Source organism: Mytilus edulis, chromosome 10, assembly GCF_963676685.1.
Source record: "Mytilus edulis chromosome 10, xbMytEdul2.2, whole genome shotgun sequence".
Lineage (NCBI taxonomy): Eukaryota > Metazoa > Mollusca > Bivalvia > Mytilida > Mytilidae > Mytilus > Mytilus edulis.
The window spans coordinates 56,363,178-56,385,120 of record NC_092353.1 but is presented as its reverse complement, the minus strand read 5'-3'; the positions used below and the strand labels follow the sequence as shown (position 1 = coordinate 56,385,120).

At 31.9% G+C, this 21,943-nt stretch overlaps 2 protein-coding genes across 3 annotated transcripts in view; both read right to left on the bottom strand.

The window, feature by feature from the left end:
- LOC139492176 (transient receptor potential cation channel subfamily M member-like 2) overlaps positions 1-10,268 on the bottom strand; it is a 99,002-nt gene extending 88,734 nt beyond the window's left edge. The window contains exons 1-2 of one of the 2 annotated variants that reach the window (XM_071280341.1): positions 10,121-10,254; positions 5,300-5,398 (exon numbers count right to left, since the gene is read on the bottom strand). In XM_071280341.1, coding sequence (XP_071136442.1) covers positions 5,300-5,341 — 42 coding nt within the window. In that variant the 5' untranslated portion in view covers positions 5,342-5,398; positions 10,121-10,254. Of the gene's footprint in view, positions 1-5,299; positions 5,399-10,120 lie in introns of both variants that reach the window. The other variant, XM_071280340.1, reaches the window with a different exon arrangement.
- Positions 1-21,943, bottom strand: part of LOC139492177 (inositol 1,4,5-triphosphate receptor associated 2-like) — a 455,884-nt gene that overhangs the window by 196,147 nt on the left and 237,794 nt on the right. The gene's annotated exons all lie outside the window — the stretch shown is intronic.

Sequence of the window (21,943 nt, the reverse complement as noted above, 5' to 3'; positions counted from 1 at the left end):
GTTTACAGTTTATCTCTATCTATTATAATATTCAAGATCATAACCAAAAACTGCAAAATTTCCTTAAAATTACTAATTATGGGGCAGCAACCAAACAACAGGTTGTCTGTTTTGTCTGAAAATTTCATGGCAGATAGATCTTGACCTAATAGATTATTTAACCCCATGTCAGATTTGCTCTAAATGCTTTGGTTTTTGAGCTATAAGCCAAAATCTACATTTTACCCCTATGTTCTATTTTTAGCTCTAATGATGAAAATAATCCAAGTTTGGATTATTTTGGCCCAGTAGTTTCAGAGAAGATTTTTGTAAATGATTACTAAGATTTACGAAAAATGGTTAAAAATTGACTATAAAGGGCAATAACTCCTAAAGGGGTCAACTGACCATTTCGGTCATGTTGACTTATTTGTAAATCTTACTCTGCTGAACATTATTGATGTTTACAGTTTATCTTTATCTATAATAATATTCAAGATAATAACCAAAAACAGTAAAATTTCCTTAAAATTACAAATTTAGGGGCAGCAACCCAACAACAGGTTGTCCGATTCATCTGAAAATTTCAGGGCAGATAGATCTTGATCAGATTTGCTCTAAATGCTTTGTTTTTTGAGTTATAAGCCAAAAACTGCATTTTTTCCATATGTTCTATTTTTAGCCATGGCGATCATCTTGGTTGGTTTGGCGGCTCACGGGACCAATTTGATACCCCAATGATGATTGTGGCCAAGTTTGGTTTAATTTGGCCCAGTAGTTTCAGAGGAGAAGATTTTTGTAAAAGTTAACGACGCCGGACGCCAAGTGATGAGAAAAGCTCACTTGGCCCTAATCAAATGGCAAAATCAAAATCTCAAACACTTCAAATGAATGGATAACAACTGTCATATTCCTGACTTAGTACAGGCATTTTCTTATTTGAAAAATGGTGAATTAAACCTGGTTTTATAGCTAGCTAACCCTCTTACTTATATGACACTCAGACAGTCACATCAAATTCCATCATAATGACAATTATGTGCTAACAAAACAAACAAACATATCAAGTAAAAATGTCAAAATAGGGATACAACCGTCAGTATTGTGTAATAATCTTAAAGGGGCTGGATTTTAATATATTGAATTTCTTGGTAACCTTATCAGGGTTCACACTAAGAATTTTTGGAGTGAGTGCAGAAACTCGTAATTGTTTGCCATGGTGAGTCCAAAAGTGTGAAAATAAAGTAATTTGGATTAAAAAAATCAGAAAAAGTATAAGTCCATTTTGTAGTTTAATAAGAAATAGAACGAAATTCATAACAGTGTGGTCGACAGTAAAACGTTTATTAGTAATTGTACTGAAAAGTTTACCTTTAACTTGTTTGTCGTGGGCGATGATTTTATGCTCACTCAGTCTATCGGAGGCCTTCAAGTGGGGATTTAAATAATCATTTGTTACAAATTCTGATACATAAAATGAAACTTTCTTTTCACAAATCATTTAAGGAATTTATTTTAAATATTTGTTATACCATCACTTACAACAGTTTCACTTTTAAGAATATTAATGTCCAGAGCTGATATCAATAAATAATAATAAAAAAAAAAAGTTTATTCATGGTAAAAAAAAACAAAAAAACTTTTAAGTTAATAGGGACCCGCGTTATTTCAGAAAATATCTTATTGATTAAGAGAACAAAAACTTCTACGTTGTGATCATTTAAGAGTGGCCTTGTATTTATTCAATGCTAACCATGTGGGCTTTTTTTTTATATACCATAAATCGATTCGTTCATTCAGATATTTGTCAGTTTGCCTTGGCTCTTCAAGTCCAACACACAACTTCTCACGAAATTGGTATTTTTCTTACAAAAATTACATCCATGTGATGTATTCTTTTCATGGTGAATGAATGTTGCACCTTATTTTATTTGTTATCGTGTTTTTTTGTGTGTATCATTGACGTATAAGACAACCTGAATCTTCTTATTCAAATTTAAAACATACGAGATGCATCTTTTTAAAACAGTCGAAAACAAAATTGTCTGTCCAATGGAAAAGTCGAAGCCCAAAAAAGATGAACAGTGCATTATAGAAACATAGAAGCTGGTTGCAAAAGTTGACGACAAGATCTATTTTATAACTTGAGTATGGCCTAATACTATTAACCTGAAATAAATATATTTATAGCAATTCCCTTGATACGAAAGATCTACATGTTGCCTTGGGCTTTTTTTTTTTTTTGCTCTTTGGTTGGGTTTTTGTCTCAATGACAATTCAATTTTCATTCTTATCATAGATATAACTGCATGTTAAAATAAGAATATGAAGTGTGATAGACAATCAGACACATTCTTTCCAGGGACCAACAGGCGTTATCAAGCTTTATCGGACCACAGATGAATTATCATGTTGTGATTGGTTAAATGCCGTCACGTGGTGACCCCCTATGAGACCGTATGTGGGGTTAGTAAGTTTCATATGGGGTTCATGACGCGTTAATGGCGACGTCATCTATTAATGTTGTTGTGTTTCATTGTTTATTTTTCAACAAAACGCCGCAGAAAAAGTCCAGCGTCCGATAAATTCGTTATACGGTTAACTACTGACCCCCTACGGATCCATAGAGGATGAATAAAATTCATAGGGGACTCGGCCTCCGGCCTCACCCGCTATGGATTTTACTAACCCTCTATGGATCCGTACGGGGTCAGTAGAGAACCATATAACTTATAATAGGTCCCCGTATGGCCTTCAACCATTAGCAAAATACACACTTTATAGAATGAAAGCTCCAAGAGGTCTTGGGATGAAAAAAACAAACATAAAAGATGAGCGAGAAAAAAAATAGGGATACCGCATGGAAATTGGAAAATGGTCCGCAACATTAATTTAGTCAACTCATTTAGTTGAAATTAAAGACCTGGCGAATTTTAGCCTTTTGAAATGGATGTGATGTATGTTTAAAAAAAAATCATGGTTTGTTTGGACATTTTTATAAATCAAGTCTTGTTTTTAAATTATTTGCAAGTAAGTTTTAAGTCATGAACAAATAATCACTCACAGAAAGACGTCAAATCCATCAACAAAAGAAAAAAATTAATAGACGACCGACAACGCACAGAATATCATGTATGTGTTCCGGACCAAATGAGTATTTGGACCATACGCATATATCATGACCATAAGGGTATACTAATATGGTCCAACCATACACGTATGGTCCAAATACTCATAAGGTCCGGAACATATTTTATTTGCGATCACAAATGCACGAAGACGTCCATTTCTATGTAAATTGGGTCGATTTTTTTTATATAGATAAGATGAATGCGTTTCTGTTGCCAAGTGTTTTTCACAAGTATAGTACAGCAGTATAGCAGAACGGTTTAAGTTTCCTATATACACCAAATGATACATTTTGCCAATACAATAACGTAAATGCATGCAAATTTCACAAGGTTTCATCCAAATAGCTTTCAAGTACGAAAAAGACAGGGCAGAAGTATATTTTGTCTTTATGTTTCGTATTTGCACAACTTTTGAAAGTGGATTATGCATTCTTTCTAAAATAAAATTAGACCAGATAAAAGTTAAAAGATTACATAACTCGACAATCGAAATTGTTAAATCCGAAAAAGATAATCAATCAATACATGCATTCAGTAAGTCATTCTTTTTTCTGAAAGAACATGGCTTTGCGATATCTTATTATGAAAATTGATTGTCGAAACATAACAAAAACACAAGTAAAGGACGTTTAATTAATCAATATAAATCAAAACACAAATTCCTGATTAGTATTTCGAATTATTTTATATAGGCGTTGAGAACCTTTGGTGACCCCACGGTTTAAATGTTTATATTAAGGACGTCGTGAGCAATGGGCGTTATGGACGATCGTTCACCTAATCTGTCCCAGTCAATGGGATATTAAAGTGCGCCAATCAATGTCCATAGCCACACTGTTATGAATTCGATACTAAGTGTTGTCAATGGTTAACCAGTTAACTGGTTAACCATTTGAAAGACCAAATACCGAATACCAAAAACGCTAACCGTTAAACCGGACTTTTTTTCAATTTTGATAGATTTGATATAAATTTGTATTGAAATCATTAAATAGTTATGTTTTCTTTTAAAATTGTCATCATGTTTATAATAATTAATTTGACAGATTAATTGTCCAGTATATTGATTGCTATTGTTAATCCAAAAATATAAAATTTAATTAATTAGAACTTGTCTCTCCGCTCAGGTTAAGATCGTAAGGAAACATAATTAGTACACATGTTTTTTAAACAGTAACTTTAAATCAGTAATATGTTTAAATTACTTCATAATTTCATTTTTATTCTTATATTGTGTAGACCTACATCTGAATGTGCAATCTCCATCGTGCAAGGCTTTGTCATACTGTAAACGAAATGCTAACTCAAAAATTGTGTGCAATGCAAAACAATGTGAATGTAATCAATGTATACTCAGTCTTCACGCTAAGTGGCAGCCTAGGCAGCCCAGGCTAGTAAAATTGCTCTCCGGCCTGTAAAAATCATTCTCGGGCCTGTAAAAATCATATCTACAGGCCAACAGAATTTAACTAAAAATTTTCAAAAAATTGAGCTCCACGCCTGTAGATTTAAAAGTTTATGAAGATAATACTTGATAGTACGAGTAACAGCCTTAACCATTTCAAATTGAAACACTTCACACTATTTTTGGAGACAACAAGAGAAAAAGAAAGAATCATAAATTTCAAAAATATAAAATTCTGCGAGATCAAGAAGAAGGTTTTTTTTTATTTTTCACTCTGAAGTTAGTACAAAAGACGCAATTGATATGGTGTATTTGATTATTGAAAGTAAAACTTCGCCAGGAATCTTCACAGACAAGCCTTATAATAATAAAGGACAAACTTCAATTCATTGTATGATAAAAACGTAAATGTATGACTTAGATGGAAGGTTTTCACATTGACACTCATACCACATCTTCTTATATCTATGTGTAGGACTGTAGGTACTATAGATGAGGCTTTAAAACATCAACTTAAAACTATTGGTTAACCGGTTAATCAGTCTAACGATTATCCGAGTAACTGGTTAGGCAAAAGTGAACTTTTTGACAACACTATTAATAAGTAAAAAAGTCACTCGTATTTCAGAAATTAAAATAGCCGGTGTCTAATTTCACTTCCTGTTGAAGATTCTGTGCAAGTTGGTTGAATTCTGTCAAGAAGTTAAAAACAAAGTGTGACAGCGACAAAACAGAGTACATTTTGTACATATACACCACAAAACAAAAGAAGTGACCATTATACTTTTTTGAAATGATGAGTCCCAGCTTGTTCTGACCAGTCCATAGTCCAGTTCTTCAAATAGTTGTGATGGGAACGGTCTTAATTATCTAACTGTTTGTCCTGGAATGGAATTTGAAGGATATTTTATAACTCTTGATTTAATATAGGTTAATATATTAAATGTATATATGTATATCTCACTTCCTATAGATTTATCGGGATATGATTGGGTAATTAGGACTACACAGATTGACTACATCATTACATGTACATATATTTGATATATAGGGTGATCTATAAAGACTTTTGGGAATATGATTGGGACTACATGTGGTGACTACATATATTTGATAAAGGGTGTTCTAAAAAAGAATTGTGTTAGTTACCATATAGAGTAAGTTACTATATAGGGTTAGTTACCATATAGGGTTAATTACCATATTATGGGGTTAGTAAGGAGTTATACTTCCCTTTCAAAACAAAAAAGAATCTGAAATCTAAGAGAGTTCAACAGATGAAGAGATTGATAATGAACGATTGAAATAAATTCATAAATTCAAATAATATCTTGGGCTTTCTGTTAAGAAACTTAAAAATAAATCAGGAAGAAATAAAAAGTTTGGCTTACAAATCCATGGTATTTTCTATTCTATAAGACCCAAAATGAAATATTGTTTGTTTCCCCTCCCACGACCCGGTAAAATCCGCGCGACTCGAAAATTTTTATTGTCCATTCTTTTTTTTTTGTCCAAAAATATTTTTTTTTGCTATGTTGGTTTTAGAGATATCTTTCCGATGCTGTAGTCAATGAGTGTTGGTTTTTTCTGATACCTTTCCGATGCTGTAGTCAAAGTAGTGTTTTAAATCAAGGCATTTTTGCATTGAAGCCTCTATATGATTCGGAATCAAGGAAAACAAACATAATGCCTTGCCACACGATTTGTGTTGTGTGCAAGGGTGATCTTTGAAAATAAAAAATTTAAAACATCTTTCAACCCACTGAGTGCACCTTGATTTGCTTTGTCTTTAACCTCTGTTCCTATATTTAAAGGATAAAATCTTTGAGTAAAAATGGTCTGAATCATGCTTTGTAATCTATCTATGTTGTCTTCGAACAGGCTGGGCACAATTAAGTCAGGAAATGTGGGATACATTTGTAGATGTATTCCATACTTTCAGGGAACGTTCCTGATTTCTGGTGTAATAAAAAACTTTTTAAATGCGATTTTATTTTTCAATTTATGGCATGCGAAATTTACAAAAGGGCACATTTTAACGTTATAACTGCATCAGTTGAATTTGTAAATACATTTGTACTTAAAGTATTCTAGGAACAACAAAATATGAATAAGAAAATGCCTTGTTTTTTCTAGAACTCGAAAAAACATACAAATCTTTTGTTAATTAGGAATCAATTGACCAAGCTGCATGCTCCAGGTGTAACTGAACATAACTGAAATAATTTTCACTTCTATTGAAAAATTTTACTCATTGAATTATAATTCCCAAGTGATTAACATATCTTTTTGTCATCTCATAATTGATGATCAAGGTATGAATTGATAAACAAAGGAATTGTGTTGTTGTGAGTTAAACATCAAATTAGACTTGAAATAAGCTTGATTTTTAACTAATAAAACACTTGCTATCATTAAACATTGTTATCACATGTAGAATGTGCGCTTTTGTAGATTTCATACTATAACATGAATAGGAAAAAAGGAGGTCCTTGTATACTGTTTTTAACACCAGAAAACTTGGGTGTACACTGAAATGAATACACTATTTTTCTTGACTTGAGCCTTACCTGTTGAATTTTGTACAAATTCAATATAGAAAAACCATATCAAGAAATAAAATAAAATAATTTGCCTACCTACATGTACCTACCTTTACCAGTATTCTGTAGCGCATTCAAGTAATCGTTAAAGAAAACAAAACAGTTATTTCATTAAATTTAAAACTTACCAAATAAATTAAGAATATTCCAACATACAAGAATGAATAAAACGCACATGTTCAAGATACATAATAAACATCTATACCACGTGATATACAATTAAAATAAGTAGAAAAACGTAAACAGAGAGAACGTATGTTTTCCGGATTTTATTGCTATGCAGTTTTTGTAAACTATATAGATTGTAATAATATATTAACCACTTTTGAAACTTATAATAAGTTTATCTTGTGAATCCCCTGGTTCATTTGATAATTCACACACAGGGATAAACCTATCTGGGATAGTTGTACCTTTTAGGGTATTTGTTAACAACCAATAGTGCAATAAACTGAATAATTATTAAAAAAAAAAAAAACCTTTACCATGACAACCTCAGTTGGGGGAGGGGAAACAAAGATATTTTTAATGTTGGCCTTACCAGCTGTCTTATTCACATGAACACAATCAAATCTATACTTGCAACAGTCCTAAGACATGTACATGTAAGACTCCTTATATCGACTTTTTTTGCAACATTGCTAAATTAAGATATGCAAGTCAACTGCAACGCTGTGACAATGACCAATAACATTCATGTACAGCTCAACAGTAAAGCTCCAGATCAATCATAGTCAGCAACTTTGCCATCTCAAGAAACAAGTACATTTTGTAAGTCCAACATCTCTACATTGATATTAAACATACAGTCTAAGAAATTATTAGTAAAATATGACAAATTAGTACTTGTGTAGTCTGCTACTTACAAACTCATATGCCCCTGAACCAAATCCAGGGCCACGTACACCAAAAATACCTTTGTGGAACATGCAAACACATGGTCACATGGAAAACTGATGCTGTTCGCTGTGACAGCTGTGGACAGTGGTACATTGTACCACATCAATTGGCCAACAAATAAATCACTCCATGTACGAAATATTAGGACATAGTAACATGGTACAATACTGGAACAAAATTTTTATACCAGTATTGTGCACAATACTATTACTAGTATACCAGTATTGTGATCACCAACTACAAGAGATCCAACAAAATCCAATATCCCCCCCCCCTTTTCCCACAAATGAGACCCCCTTCATTGACTGGCATATAACTCTTGGAGTCATGTACAAATAAAAACATATATATCTAAGTTAACTATTGTAATATTGTACGATTAAGAGCAAGAAAATGTTAAAAATACTCACTAAAAATCAACACAAAACAAAACATAAACCTTGTATATAAAAATCATATATGGGTCGTTTTCAAAAAATGTCGAATTTTCAGTACACCCATGCTAACTTTTTTATTTCTAATGGAAATTTCAGTTGTAATGGTTTAAATGAAAGCTTGTCGGATTTGTGATTCAGAACATTAATAATAAACACACCTTTCATCTATTTTGATAAGATTAAACTGCATTTAAGACCCATTTTGGGGGTATTTGTCTGCGTACAGTGTCAGAAAAACACATTTCAAATGATTTTTTTGCGATTTTCTGATCGCCTTGATATCTGCAAAAGGGACTTTTTAAGAACGTTTAATATTACTCTAACGAAAAATCGTAGCTTCTATATCATTGTATGTAACATATTATCTACAAACTAAATTGAATCTGCGTACAGGAGGTTCATGTCTTTCCTGTTACCGCTACTTAAATCAGCCGTGAAATTATTCTCCCTATAAATATTGAATCAGTCAGTGTTGATCTCAAAAGTGCAAAGTAATCTTTACATTTAAAACGCCTCGTTTCTTGAACGACAGTGTAGAGAAAAGAAATTTCAAGACATTTAGTGAAAAAAATATAGCGTACTTTTTTTCATGTCTATGCTGTTACCACCAATTTTGATTAAATACACCAAAAGTATACTTGTAAAAAGTGCAATGACGTGTTGGAAACCAAATTCACAATAGAAAAACATAATCACTTCACCAAAGGGAGTAGTTATTTCACAACAGCAATCAAAAACGAAGAAATTTGTCTATCCTGTTATGTCTATCCTGTTACTATGGTTGCTATGGTTACAGTAACAGGATAGACAATTGTAGACAAAAACGTCGTTAATTTTTTTATCTTAACATATAGGTGCAAAACGAATGAAATATTTCGTTGTTTGAAGTCATCTTAAGGTTATAACGTATTAATCTTCCCAATTAAGCATTCGCAGGTGCAATACTGATATCGGTAACAGGATAGACAAAAAGGTAACAGGATAGACTTTTATATAGTAATATATCAGAAACGTACGTTCCTGTTACCAATGAAATGTAGAGAAAAGTAAACTAACTTATGAGGGATTTACTTGATGTTGGGTTTATTTGAAAGGGTGAAAAAATGCCGAACAATATAAATTGCTATCTTAAACTTGCATTACTGGTGGTAATTTTTACAACCTTTGAAAACCAATTTTTAGAGGCATTTTTCAGTACAACCTGTTAAATTGGCTAATAATCTATTATATTACAGAATGAATATATATAGAAGTTTATTCTCTTGAAACCATCTAATTGTCTACGTAAAACAAGCTTAACATTTTATCTAAACCTTTTCTTAATAACCCAAAATTTCTTTTGAAAATGGTAACAGGATAGACAAAATAATGTACCACCGATCAAAAAATGTTTCAACACATTTTTGTATGACATCATTAAGATTGCATCTTTTAATATGTTGTTCTTAAAGTACTGTTTGTTTTGATTTGCTTATGTAGAGGGTTGTTTGAATAAGTAACTTTTAATAATTTTTTCAATTTCAAAATTCGACATTTTTTGAAAATGACCCATATGATAAATTCACTTATTCAGAGTCCATTCGGAGTTTCCCTTATGGACCGATACAACAGAAAAACAACTCTGTATTCCAACTATTCTGTAATAATTTCAGGTAAATAAACTACCTCAAACGAATGTGAAACGTGCAGTTTCAAGGTTCTCTTTCTCCTTTCATCCATTTCATCTCTTTATTTGATTTTCTTTATTTCTTTGATCATTGTAGCCTGCAGACGATTTGTAATTTCGACTGGTAAAGTTTTCTTTATAGATCGAAAACCAGTCGGTCTCACTAGTTAGCGACAAGAAGGATTTGAGCGACAAGAAGCGTTGAGAAATAAAAATTGATATCGGGTGCGTTCGACCAAATAACATGTGCGCCTGTGTATGTTCGTCCGTACAGTCAGCTCGCACTGAATCCGTTCATCCAGACCCCTGGGTTCGTAAGTCGTACACGTGTACCATAATAATTTGATTTTTGTTTAGTTTTCAATGTAGCTTGGAAAACTATTTTTGCTTTAATTCGGTGAATCCGGGTCCGTTCGCGCCCATTCACGTTCGAACCCACTCATGTTCGCCCCCTTTCACTTTCGCACCCTACATGTTCGCACCCAAAAACCGTTCGCACCCTACATGTTCGCGCCCAATTTTAATTGGTTTTGTGTTTAATAACTTTGTAATCAAGTTTTGGCAAGTAGTATTCTTATAAGTATAATTGTTTTCATTGTCTCAAAATAAAGTGAGACAGCATTTTTTTTTGTGTTGAATAAATCTTAATCATGTTTTGGATAGTGTATTTTAAAAAAAAATATATTCCTTTCTATATAAAGTGGGATTCTGTCAACGTTTTATTTTGTGTTGAATAACTCTTAATCATGTTTTGGTTAGTGTATTGCTATAACTTTATTCAATGACTTGTTTCAAAATGAAGTGAGATTCTGACTACGTTTTTATTTTTGTGTGTTGAATAAATTTTATCATGTTTTGGTTATAATAGTGTATTGCTATATTTTATTGTTTCATTGTTTCAGATCAAAGGGACCAAGCTGTTAAAACAATTATCTTTTGTGTTTTTCATTTAAAATCTTCAAATGTTTACTCATAACAAGCTATAAATACATTCAGTATTTACACGAAAGCAATTAAAAACAACAATCATGATTTTCCAATTATTCAACTGGAATTTGAATTAAAATTGGGCGCGAACGTGTAGAGTGCGAACGGACCTTGGGTGCGAACGTGCGAGGTGCGAACGTGTGGGGTGCGAAAGTATATTGGGCGCGAACGGTCTGCTTTGCATATGTGCTAGAATGTACAGGAACATATATTTCAGATTAAGATGGTGAAAATGGATAATTGACATTTTGCAATGAAACTCAGTCTTTTTTACCGTCAATGATGGTATTAAGGATGTCTGCTGGTCATGTTTTTGAATTCTTGTCATATTTTCGATTTTCTCAGGTTTTATCCATCCAAATGTATTAAATTTTTTTTTACACGACACCCCACTTTTGTCTTCATAAATCTGTTCAATAGATCATTTAAGACTTAGTGATCCGGCGGCATGAAATCCTTGTTATTTTTTCTTGGTTTAAAGGGGGGGGCAAGGGGTTTAACTGTTATGCTGTTATGGGGCAATTTGATTCTTTGTTATCTGTTATTCTGAAAATATATTTGCTGTTAGCTGTTATTGTCTTATTCGTTGTTAGCTGTTATTGGACTATAAGGTTTTTTGTTATCTGTTATTGTGATAATGTATTTGCTGTTAACTGTTATTGAAAATTGGAATATTAGCATTTGTTTTGACAGCCAATATTCGGTAAAAAATGAAGATTATTGAACATTGGGGTCTACCACTAGTAAATATGGTGGTCCCGTATTCGGTGAAGGATTTCATAAACATATACCCATCACAGATCATCACATAAACATATTAATAGAACGGTTGGGTCCAGGCATCTCTAGTATATCTTATGATTATCCTTTGTAATAAAATCCATTTTTTTATGAACATGTAGCTTGCTATTCAGTGTGAGACAAGGCTCCGTGTTGAAAGCTGTATTTTGACCTACATGTACAATGGTTTACTTTTATAAATTGTTACTTGGATGGAGAGTTGTTTTCATTGGCACTCATACCATATCTTCCTATATCTATGTAGTATTTTTTTTTGTATGGGGATATTGTTCCTCGTTTCAAGTACGTACATATTAAATTCGAACAATTTTCAATATGACAAAAAGGAAATATATGGTCAGGGATATCTGATGAGGATGTCAATTAAGGACTAGGTCCTTACAACCATATAATAAAGTACACAAACTCAGATCTGTGATTCTTTTCAAAGCAGAACCAAATACATTGTACAATAAAAGTTTCAACCATGTCCTGGGTTCTAAACTGCGCATAACTCATTACAAACAAACATTTAGTTCGTCTTCAAGCCATTGTTCCACTACTTTACTATGTATTCTACTTACTAGTACACTAAAAAAAACTGATAATAAATTGTTCAAATATATCCTTTGAAAATAGTGGAATAAAGTACTTTTGCATTTTCAAAATAAGTTCAAAGTACTTGATAAATTGCATGCTTATAATTGGTGCTTTTGATTTTTTTACCCTATATACCTCTGTGGTCATAGTCTTATTAAGAAAAAAACCACACACCTCATGCATTGAACGTGCATTTAAAAAAAATTCAGAATGCGAATATATATATTCAAACTCTTTCAGGTCATTTTTTAGTAATAACAAACAAAAGGACGTCAATTGGACCTGCTTTGATACCATAACTGCCCTTAAATAATTTTTTACAAAATACCATTTTTGTCTGCTATGGAGTTTCCATATATCGACAAGTTATCAGAATTCCAATGGGGACTAACTATGCACCACTAATCGCAGACCTGTTTCTGTATTGTTATGAGTTACAATTAATGGAAACATTCAGCAACTGGAGGGATTGTGCTTGATTTTCATATGATGGAGACATACTCTTTCAATCAGTCCAGGAACTGACTTATTTTAATATTTCATTTACTGTTATCTGTTTTTGTCCATTTTAATTCCTTGTTATCTGTTATAAGCCAAATCAATTTTCTGTTTTGCTGTTATTGGGACCCCCCTTGCCCCCCCTCTTATATATGTAGTAATACATCACACTGACTTTCAGCAACTGTCTATATAGCAAACGTATTACAGTATAATTCTTTTTTAATTAGACTGATAATAAACCGCCGATCATTGACATAATTTTAATAAATTCTGCATTTGAACTGCATGACCGTTTTAGCATGAGTAAACTCGACAAAACTGGTTAATCGGATTATCCGGTTCCGTCTCCGATTTTAGTAAACTGGTTATTGGTCTCACAAATTGAAGACAAAACGTGCCAAGCAGCGACAAGAAGAACAATTTCGCGACAAGAAAACCAATTTGATAATAATATTTTAGTATTTATTCGTGTTTCTGTTTCATCTTCTTCTTCGATTTCATTGATTTCAGTTCTGATATCTCATTATTTCCTGGATAATGAGACACAAATAATGCATGTTGCATCAGGGACTTTCTAGTATATGGTTGCATGCATTTTTATATTTATTTCCTAATATGTGAATTTCTGCGACAATCAGTTGTTTAAGCTGGTGGCGGAAGCCGGAATACACAGAGAGAACCAGTAACATTACATTCGATAGGGAATTTGACAATCCTAGTCAATTAAGATAGGACTAGGATAGGATACTAAGATATATCTTTTGAAAAATTATATTCAGGTTTACCCTGTGAGAAACTTCATATAAAATTTTGTAAATTTATACTTGGGGTACACAAGAAAACAACAAATGCTGCAGTGTTATCTGAACTTGGAAGATTTCCAATATATTTTAATATTATAAAAGGAATGTTATTGTACTGGTATAGATTAGAGAATTTAGGTAATAATTTTCCTCTATTAAAAGAGGCATATACACAATCAAAGACACTACATCACATGAATATAACATCATGGTATGGTTCAATAAATGTTGTTTTTAAAATACTCAATGGTATTGACTATACAAATGCCATAAATGCTCCATTTTGTGAATCCTTATACAAATTTAAGAAATATATACAAACCAAGCTATCAATATTGTTTATTAGCTGTTGGAAAAAACAAATAGATAAATTTTCAGACAGTAAACTGAAAACCTACCTTTTATATAAAACAAATTTTGGTTTTGAAAAATATCTAACATTGATCAAGAATTTTGAACTTAGAAGAAGTTTTACTAAATTACGTGTATCTTCTCATAGATTACAAATAGAATTAGGTAGATATCAGGGTATTCCCCGAATTAACAGAATATTTAATAAATGTTCTTCCAATACTGTCGAAGATGAGGCTCATTTTCTATTTGATTGTAACAAATTTGAGGATGATAGAAATTGTATGTTAGCTAGTATTGCACAATATAATTCTTATTTTAATCATATGAACAGTCAAAGCAAAATTATCTGGTTATTTAGTGTAGAAAATGTTGAGTTACTTAAAATAATATGTAATTTTATATACAAACATCTTCCTTAGTGAAGATTAGTTAAAGGAAATCTATGTGTGTATATACATTTGATTGGACATAGAAAATTATATTCATCTGAATATCACAAACATACTAGCCGATTAAAAAATAAAATAATTGTTAAGATATATTATTTATTCAAATGTTCTCTTATATCCTTGAGGCATCGTCCCCTGGTATCAACTGCATTCAAGTTACCTATGATGCTTCCTTGTTTGCTTTTGATACAGGTAGGAAAGAGACATTTACACACATTTTACATGCCTATGGCCCATAAGGTATCGTCCCCTGGTGTCAGCTGCCTTTAGGAAACCATAATGCTTTCCTATTTGCTGCTGACACAGGATGAGTCATGGACATGTTTAATTTCTACTTTCTTTTTGGCTAATTATTATATATTTAAGTGATCCAACTTTTTGTGTACTATACATATGTGGATATCTATTTTTTTTTTTCTTTTTGGGCTGCTTGTTTGTTATCTATATCAACCACACTTGTAATAAAATGCATTAGTATTAAAAAAAACCAACATACTATAGATTCTTTATCTACGTATTCTTTAAGAACTTAAATAGTTCTCGTTTAACTTCTTTTTTTTTTTTTTATCTCATTGTTTGTATTGTATTATGAAAAAATTATTGATGTTGTAATGTTTATGCCCTTTGGGGCCCATAATTGGAAATAAAAAATATCTTATATCTATCTAAGATAGGAGTCAAGCGCACCTGCCAAATGCGGGATTTGACTTTTTTGACTCATAACCTCGGTTTACAGGTTAGTTATTCAGTAGTTTGATTACCTAGACCACTCGGCCACCGATGCCTAATCATATATAAATAGAAAATCGGTGCAAAGTTTGAATAAAAATATTTTTTGAAACTTTAGAAAACAACACATAACTGCTATAATATGACAGATGTGTCTAGCGACGTTAAGCACGATATTGCGTCTGAAATGGTAACGTCAAATTTTTACGTGTTATGGCGATTACCGATTATTTGGGATAAGTTTTGTATTTCGCTTGCAATTTTTTTTTGCACATCAATATGGATACTTCTTATAATGTTTTGTTGTACTGATTATGCATGGAATATTTCCCTATGAAAGTAACGTAAGCAACACACAACAAAATATATCGTATTTGGGTAATGCATAAGCTATATGAAATGAGAAGATTTTACGGTATGATGAGTGTCAATGAGACAAACATGACAACTCTCTACCAGAGACCAATTGACATAAAGCGTAATAAAGTGCAATGTTTTCCCATTTAGATGCGAAAAGGAGGAAGGTATGTATTTGGCTTTAATATAAAAAGTTTGTCGGGAATTACAAGTTAAATGGTCTTGCTTATAAAATTCACTATACTTTCTTTAATAGCGGTACAATTAGATAATGAAACGATTGTCAGAAAAAAAAGGTTAATTATAATTCATCTCATATGTCTACAAGCTTTGTATGATGTGGAGAGGTATATAGCCACGCTTTAGGCCCATTTTTTTTCACTTTCAATTCTATACTCATGAATCTTATTGCAGAGAAATAAAAAAAATCGCAGTCAGTTTACGCTTCCCAAATTTGAAAATTTGATAAAGATAACTTGTTATCCTCTTGTGATACAAAACTTTTTTCACAACTTAAGAACCTCATCTAAACGAACAAACCCAGTTATCGGATTTTTTTAATACTTGTGGTCTTGTTGATAGTATCTGACTATCAAGAAAATTCTAGGCTGAAGAACTATCAGATACAGATGATCCACCATAAATAGCGTACCCCGAATCGACAACGTTGAAAACGTACGAAAATCGTCCAGTGGACAAACTTGCAAGACATTTCTTTTCTTTGAAAACGAAGTCGTTTTGACTACGCAAGTTATCAAAAAGTATGTAGCTGTTTTGTAAAGTTAAAGCACAATTACGGAAAAGCACTATTTAGCATGCAACTAATATAAATTATCAATTAATGACGTCGCAAATGACAATTTATTTGTAAAAAACTGCGAAATTCGACATTGGTCATCTTGCAAGACATTTGCCAGAAGCCGTTGCATTTTTATATGTAGTGTGAGTGCTGCAAAAATTCGATTTTGATATGATCTATGTATGCACTTATGTGAGCCGAATTTACACAAACGAAATATCATATAATCTTATATTTTAAAACCTATAAATTTTGATAACTTAACATCTTCCAAAATCTGACCATAATGAACACTATTTGTTTTTGCCACAAAATAGCATTGGTCGTTACAGGAACGCATATGCAGTAATATTGTTATACTTTATATATAAAGTATATCATTCATTCGAATTTTCGTGGATATAACACTATTTTGAAGAACACAAACACTCCTGCTAAAGTGATAATGTGTATAGTCTGTTACGTCTGACACGCATATTTTTGACGTTTTGTCAATATGTTGTCCTTTTAGACTAAAGTAAAATATGATAACACAATTTGTACCTTTTTCGGAATAGTATTTACCTGTCTAGGCTATGGATATAAGTTTTATATAACTTAACTGTTATGATTTTATAGAAAAGCTGTTTATTAGTGTGGACTGGTTGATTACACGGTATTGACGCAATAACGTGCGTAACGTCTAGCCGGAGTCAAAAAAGCGCGTTATATGTATACAGTTTACAGCATCGGCGGTGGCGGCAGCGTCAACACTTTATTAGCTTGTGATCATGTTAGTTTATTAGTGAACCTGACTAGTGGTAGGTCATTGATATTTGGTATGCAGTTGTATTAGCATCTGTACATCTCATTTCCGGCCATTAAGTTTTTCTGGTCCAAACATCTCCACGTCATATGGTTTATTGACTTTGAATAGTTTACATATTATGTAAGTCAATCCTGAAACTTGCATTTTACAGAATTGGTTTCAACATTTGCATTTTACTACTGACTATCAACAGAGACATATAATATATTGTATTATATGTCGCTATCAAATTCTTGATCAAAATAACAAAAAAGACGATACATATTTTTATGTTCACAGTTTATTTGTAAATATATTGTTTCGATAGACTATTTGAAAAAATCAATAACACTTTTAGATATTTGAATGATATGCTGGATGTCATTAATGACGACTTCAACTTGAGAGACCGTGTCCTGATGAACTAACTTTGAACTGAGACTACTATTACACAGTGTTATAGTAGTCTCAGCTTTGAATGAAACTAATACCTACAACGAACACTGCCTTTTCCTAATGAGTATTGATATGCATATCTTTAAAGGGTAGCTTAAGGATGTCTGCTGCTCTAACTTAAAATAACAAGGATTTCATGTGGTTGCTTAAAATGAAAACAACTTTGATATTTAAACAAAATAAAGTAATAAAATCATTAGTCTCGTGTGTAGTTTTCAAAATACGAGACATTTAGAAAATGGCGGGAAAAGGGTTTTCTTCAGACTTTACTATTTGTTAACATTGGAATTGTTTTTTAACCTTTAAAGAGGGGGGGCAAGGGGGGTCCCAATAACAGCAAAACAGAAAATTGATTTGGCTTATAACAGATAACAAGGAATTAAAATGGACAAAAACAGATAACAGTAAATGAAATATTAAAATAAGTCAGTTCCTGGACTGATTGAAAGAGTATGTCTCCATCATATGAAAATCAAGCACAATCCCTCCAGTTGCTGAATGTTTCCATTAATTGTAACTCATAACAATACAGAAACAGGTCTGCGATTAGTGGTGCATAGTTAGTCCCCATTGGAATTCTGATAACTTGTCGATATATGGAAACTCCATAGCAGACAAAAATGGTATTTTGTAAAAAATTATTTAAGGGCAGTTATGGTATCAAAGCAGGTCCAATTGACGTCCTTTTGTTTGTTATTACTAAAAAATGACCTGAAAGAGTTTGAATATATATATTCGCATTCTGAATTTTTTTTAAATGCACGTTCAATGCATGAGGTGTGTGGTTTTTTTCTTAATAAGACTATGACCACAGAGGTATATAGGGTAAAAAAATCAAAAGCACCAATTATAAGCATGCAATTTATCAAGTACTTTGAACTTATTTTGAAAATGCAAAAGTACTTTATTCCACTATTTTCAAAGGATATATTTGAACAATTTATTATCAGTTTTTTTTAGTGTACTAGTAAGTAGAATACATAGTAAAGTAGTGGAACAATGGCTTGAAGACGAACTAAATGTTTGTTTGTAATGAGTTATGCGCAGTTTAGAACCCAGGACATGGTTGAAACTTTTATTGTACAATGTATTTGGTTCTGCTTTGAAAAGAATCACAGATCTGAGTTTGTGTACTTTATTATATGGTTGTAAGGACCTAGTCCTTAATTGACATCCTCATCAGATATCCCTGACCATATATTTCCTTTTTGTCATATTGAAAATTGTTCGAATTTAATATGTACGTACTTGAAACGAGGAACAATATCCCCATACAAAAAAAAATACTACATAGATATAGGAAGATATGGTATGAGTGCCAATGAAAACAACTCTCCATCCAAGTAACAATTTATAAAAGTAAACCATTGTACATGTAGGTCAAAATACAGCTTTCAACACGGAGCCTTGTCTCACACTGAATAGCAAGCTACATGTTCATAAAAAAATGGATTTTATTACAAAGGATAATCATAAGATATACTAGAGATGCCTGGACCCAACCGTTCTATTAATATGTTTATGTGATGATCTGTGATGGGTATATGTTTATGAAATCCTTCACCGAATACGGGACCACCATATTTACTAGTGGTAGACCCCAATGTTCAATAATCTTCATTTTTTACCGAATATTGGCTGTCAAAACAAATGCTAATATTCCAATTTTCAATAACAGTTAACAGCAAATACATTATCACAATAACAGATAACAAAAAACCTTATAGTCCAATAACAGCTAACAACGAATAAGACAATAACAGCTAACAGCAAATATATTTTCAGAATAACAGATAACAAAGAATCAAATTGCCCCATAACAGCATAACAGTTAAACCCCTTGCCCCCCCCCCCCCCCCATATAAGGGTATTGGGTATTGATGGGATCTTCAGTCAAATTATTCTGTTCTAAGCTTTTTTTTCTCTATTCTTTAATATTCAAAACTATTTTTTCTCTTATTTTTTAATATTCTAAACAATTTTTTCTCTTTTCTTTAATATTCTAAACAATTTTTTCTCTATTCTTCATAATGATTAACTTGGCCTACTATTCTTAATTCTTTATCTTTCAACACCCTCCTATTTTCTAATCTTTAGTTTTTTTCCTATTTTTCTCTAATTTGTTTGTTCAGTCATTCATTCTACACGTCACATTTTATATTATAGTCTCTCAGGATTCTGTAAACCCCATTCAGACCCTCATAACCGTCTCATCAATAATACATCATATAAACTAATTATAGTGGTGTTAAATTCTAATACCAGCTGATATTTACAATGCAAAAATAGACGTAGACACATTTCATATCTACATAATTTGCGTGGATGTGTTATATTCATACTATATATAGTAGAAAAAGCGTTAAAAATAAAAACAATATATGACGCTTTGAGGGAGGAGAGTTCTTCAATAAAAGTGATAAATGATGTATTATACCTTAATTAGATGTAATGAAAAGTTTTGACAAGGTATGTTATATTTAATGAATGGCTATTATCTATTTTGAATTTATTGAACCATAAAACTAATTTTTGACTATTCACATTGAATAATTCGCGAAGCGGATTATGTAAAATGTGAAGAGTCAAAAATTAGTTTTATGGTTCAATAAAATCAAAATAAATTATTGCCATTCATTATAAATAAATTTCTATCAAAACTAAGGCTCAAAGAACTTTTTATATTATTTATATTAACAATAACAACGTACACACATGTTGGCGTATGAATACACAACGTCAACGTGGGCGTGTCGCCATAAAAATTAACAACATTGAAAATAAAACTAATAATTTTAACCAATCAGAAGACAGTAAAAACACAAAATTTATTTATTATTTTATGCAAGTAAAACTGCCTGATAAATATTCCCGGTACTATTCATCAGTCTAGCCGACAAATAGTCTGAACTATTCTCCCGACTAGCCGGACAAAATAGCCACATCGGGATCACTATTTTCTGGCTAGCCGGACAAACAACCCAACCAAATTTTACACAGCTAGCCGGACAAATTACAACTTTAATCAAAGTAATAATATGATACTAACTGAACTAGATCTTATTTATATTATGAACGCACGTTACCAAAAACCAAGGATGTTTTAATATCTCAGTTAAACTTAACATAGTGACAAAAGTCAAACCATATTTGAGGAGTGTGTTGGTCAGTGGTTGTTGTGTATATTAGAAAGAGAACAAATAACTCAATATGCATAGAAATCATATGCATTCTAAATGTACATCAGTGGTGGATCCAGGAAGGGGGAGTCCAGGGGTTTGACCCCCCCTTTTTTTATTTAAATGGCTTGATCTGCCCCTGTACATTATTGTTGGTAATTTTTGCAACCTTTTTTCTTCTAGAAACCCGCTTTATTGAAAATAACATACAAACAAGTTTTCTTGTTTAAATTGTTTTGTATTTGTTCGGGGAGTCCGGACTTTTATAGCTGACTATGCGGTATGGGCTTTGCTCATTGTTAAAGGCCGTACGGTGACTTCTAGTAGTTAAATTATGTGTCATTTGGTCTTTTGTGAAGAGTTGTTTCATTATCAATAATACCACATATCTTCTTTTTGATATTAAATTTTTACCAATCCTATTTCTTAAAAAGCCGAATGAATATTCTGCATTGGTAACAGGATAAGAACAAATTGCATCAACTATCCAAAAAAAATATTGAATAAAATTGAGAATGGAAATGGGGAATGTGTCAAAGAGACAACAACCCGACCAAATAAAAAACAACAGCAGAGGGTCACCAACAGGTCTTCAATGTAGCGAGAAATTCCCGCACCCGGAGGCGTCCTTCAGCTGGCCCCTAAACAAATATATACTAGTCCAGTGATAATGAACGCCATACTAATTTCCAAATTGTACACAAGAAACTAAAATTAAAATAATACAAGACTAACAAAGGCCAGTGAAGTTCATTTTTGTATGACATCAGTAAGATTGTATTTTAGTATGACATCATTAAGATTGTATTTTAGTCATGTATGTGGTTAAATAGTAAATATATATATATACTGATTAACTATAGGTTAGCAACACATATTTTGATTTAAGATTTTCAATAAAAAATTTCCATACATTTTAAGATTAATCGTTTAGCCGGGCACATTGTGTTTTCTTTTCTTTGTTGATATATGATAAATGTTTTGCTTTATAGTTTAGAATTATATTTTCTTTATAAAAATAAAAAAAAGTATTTTTTGCTT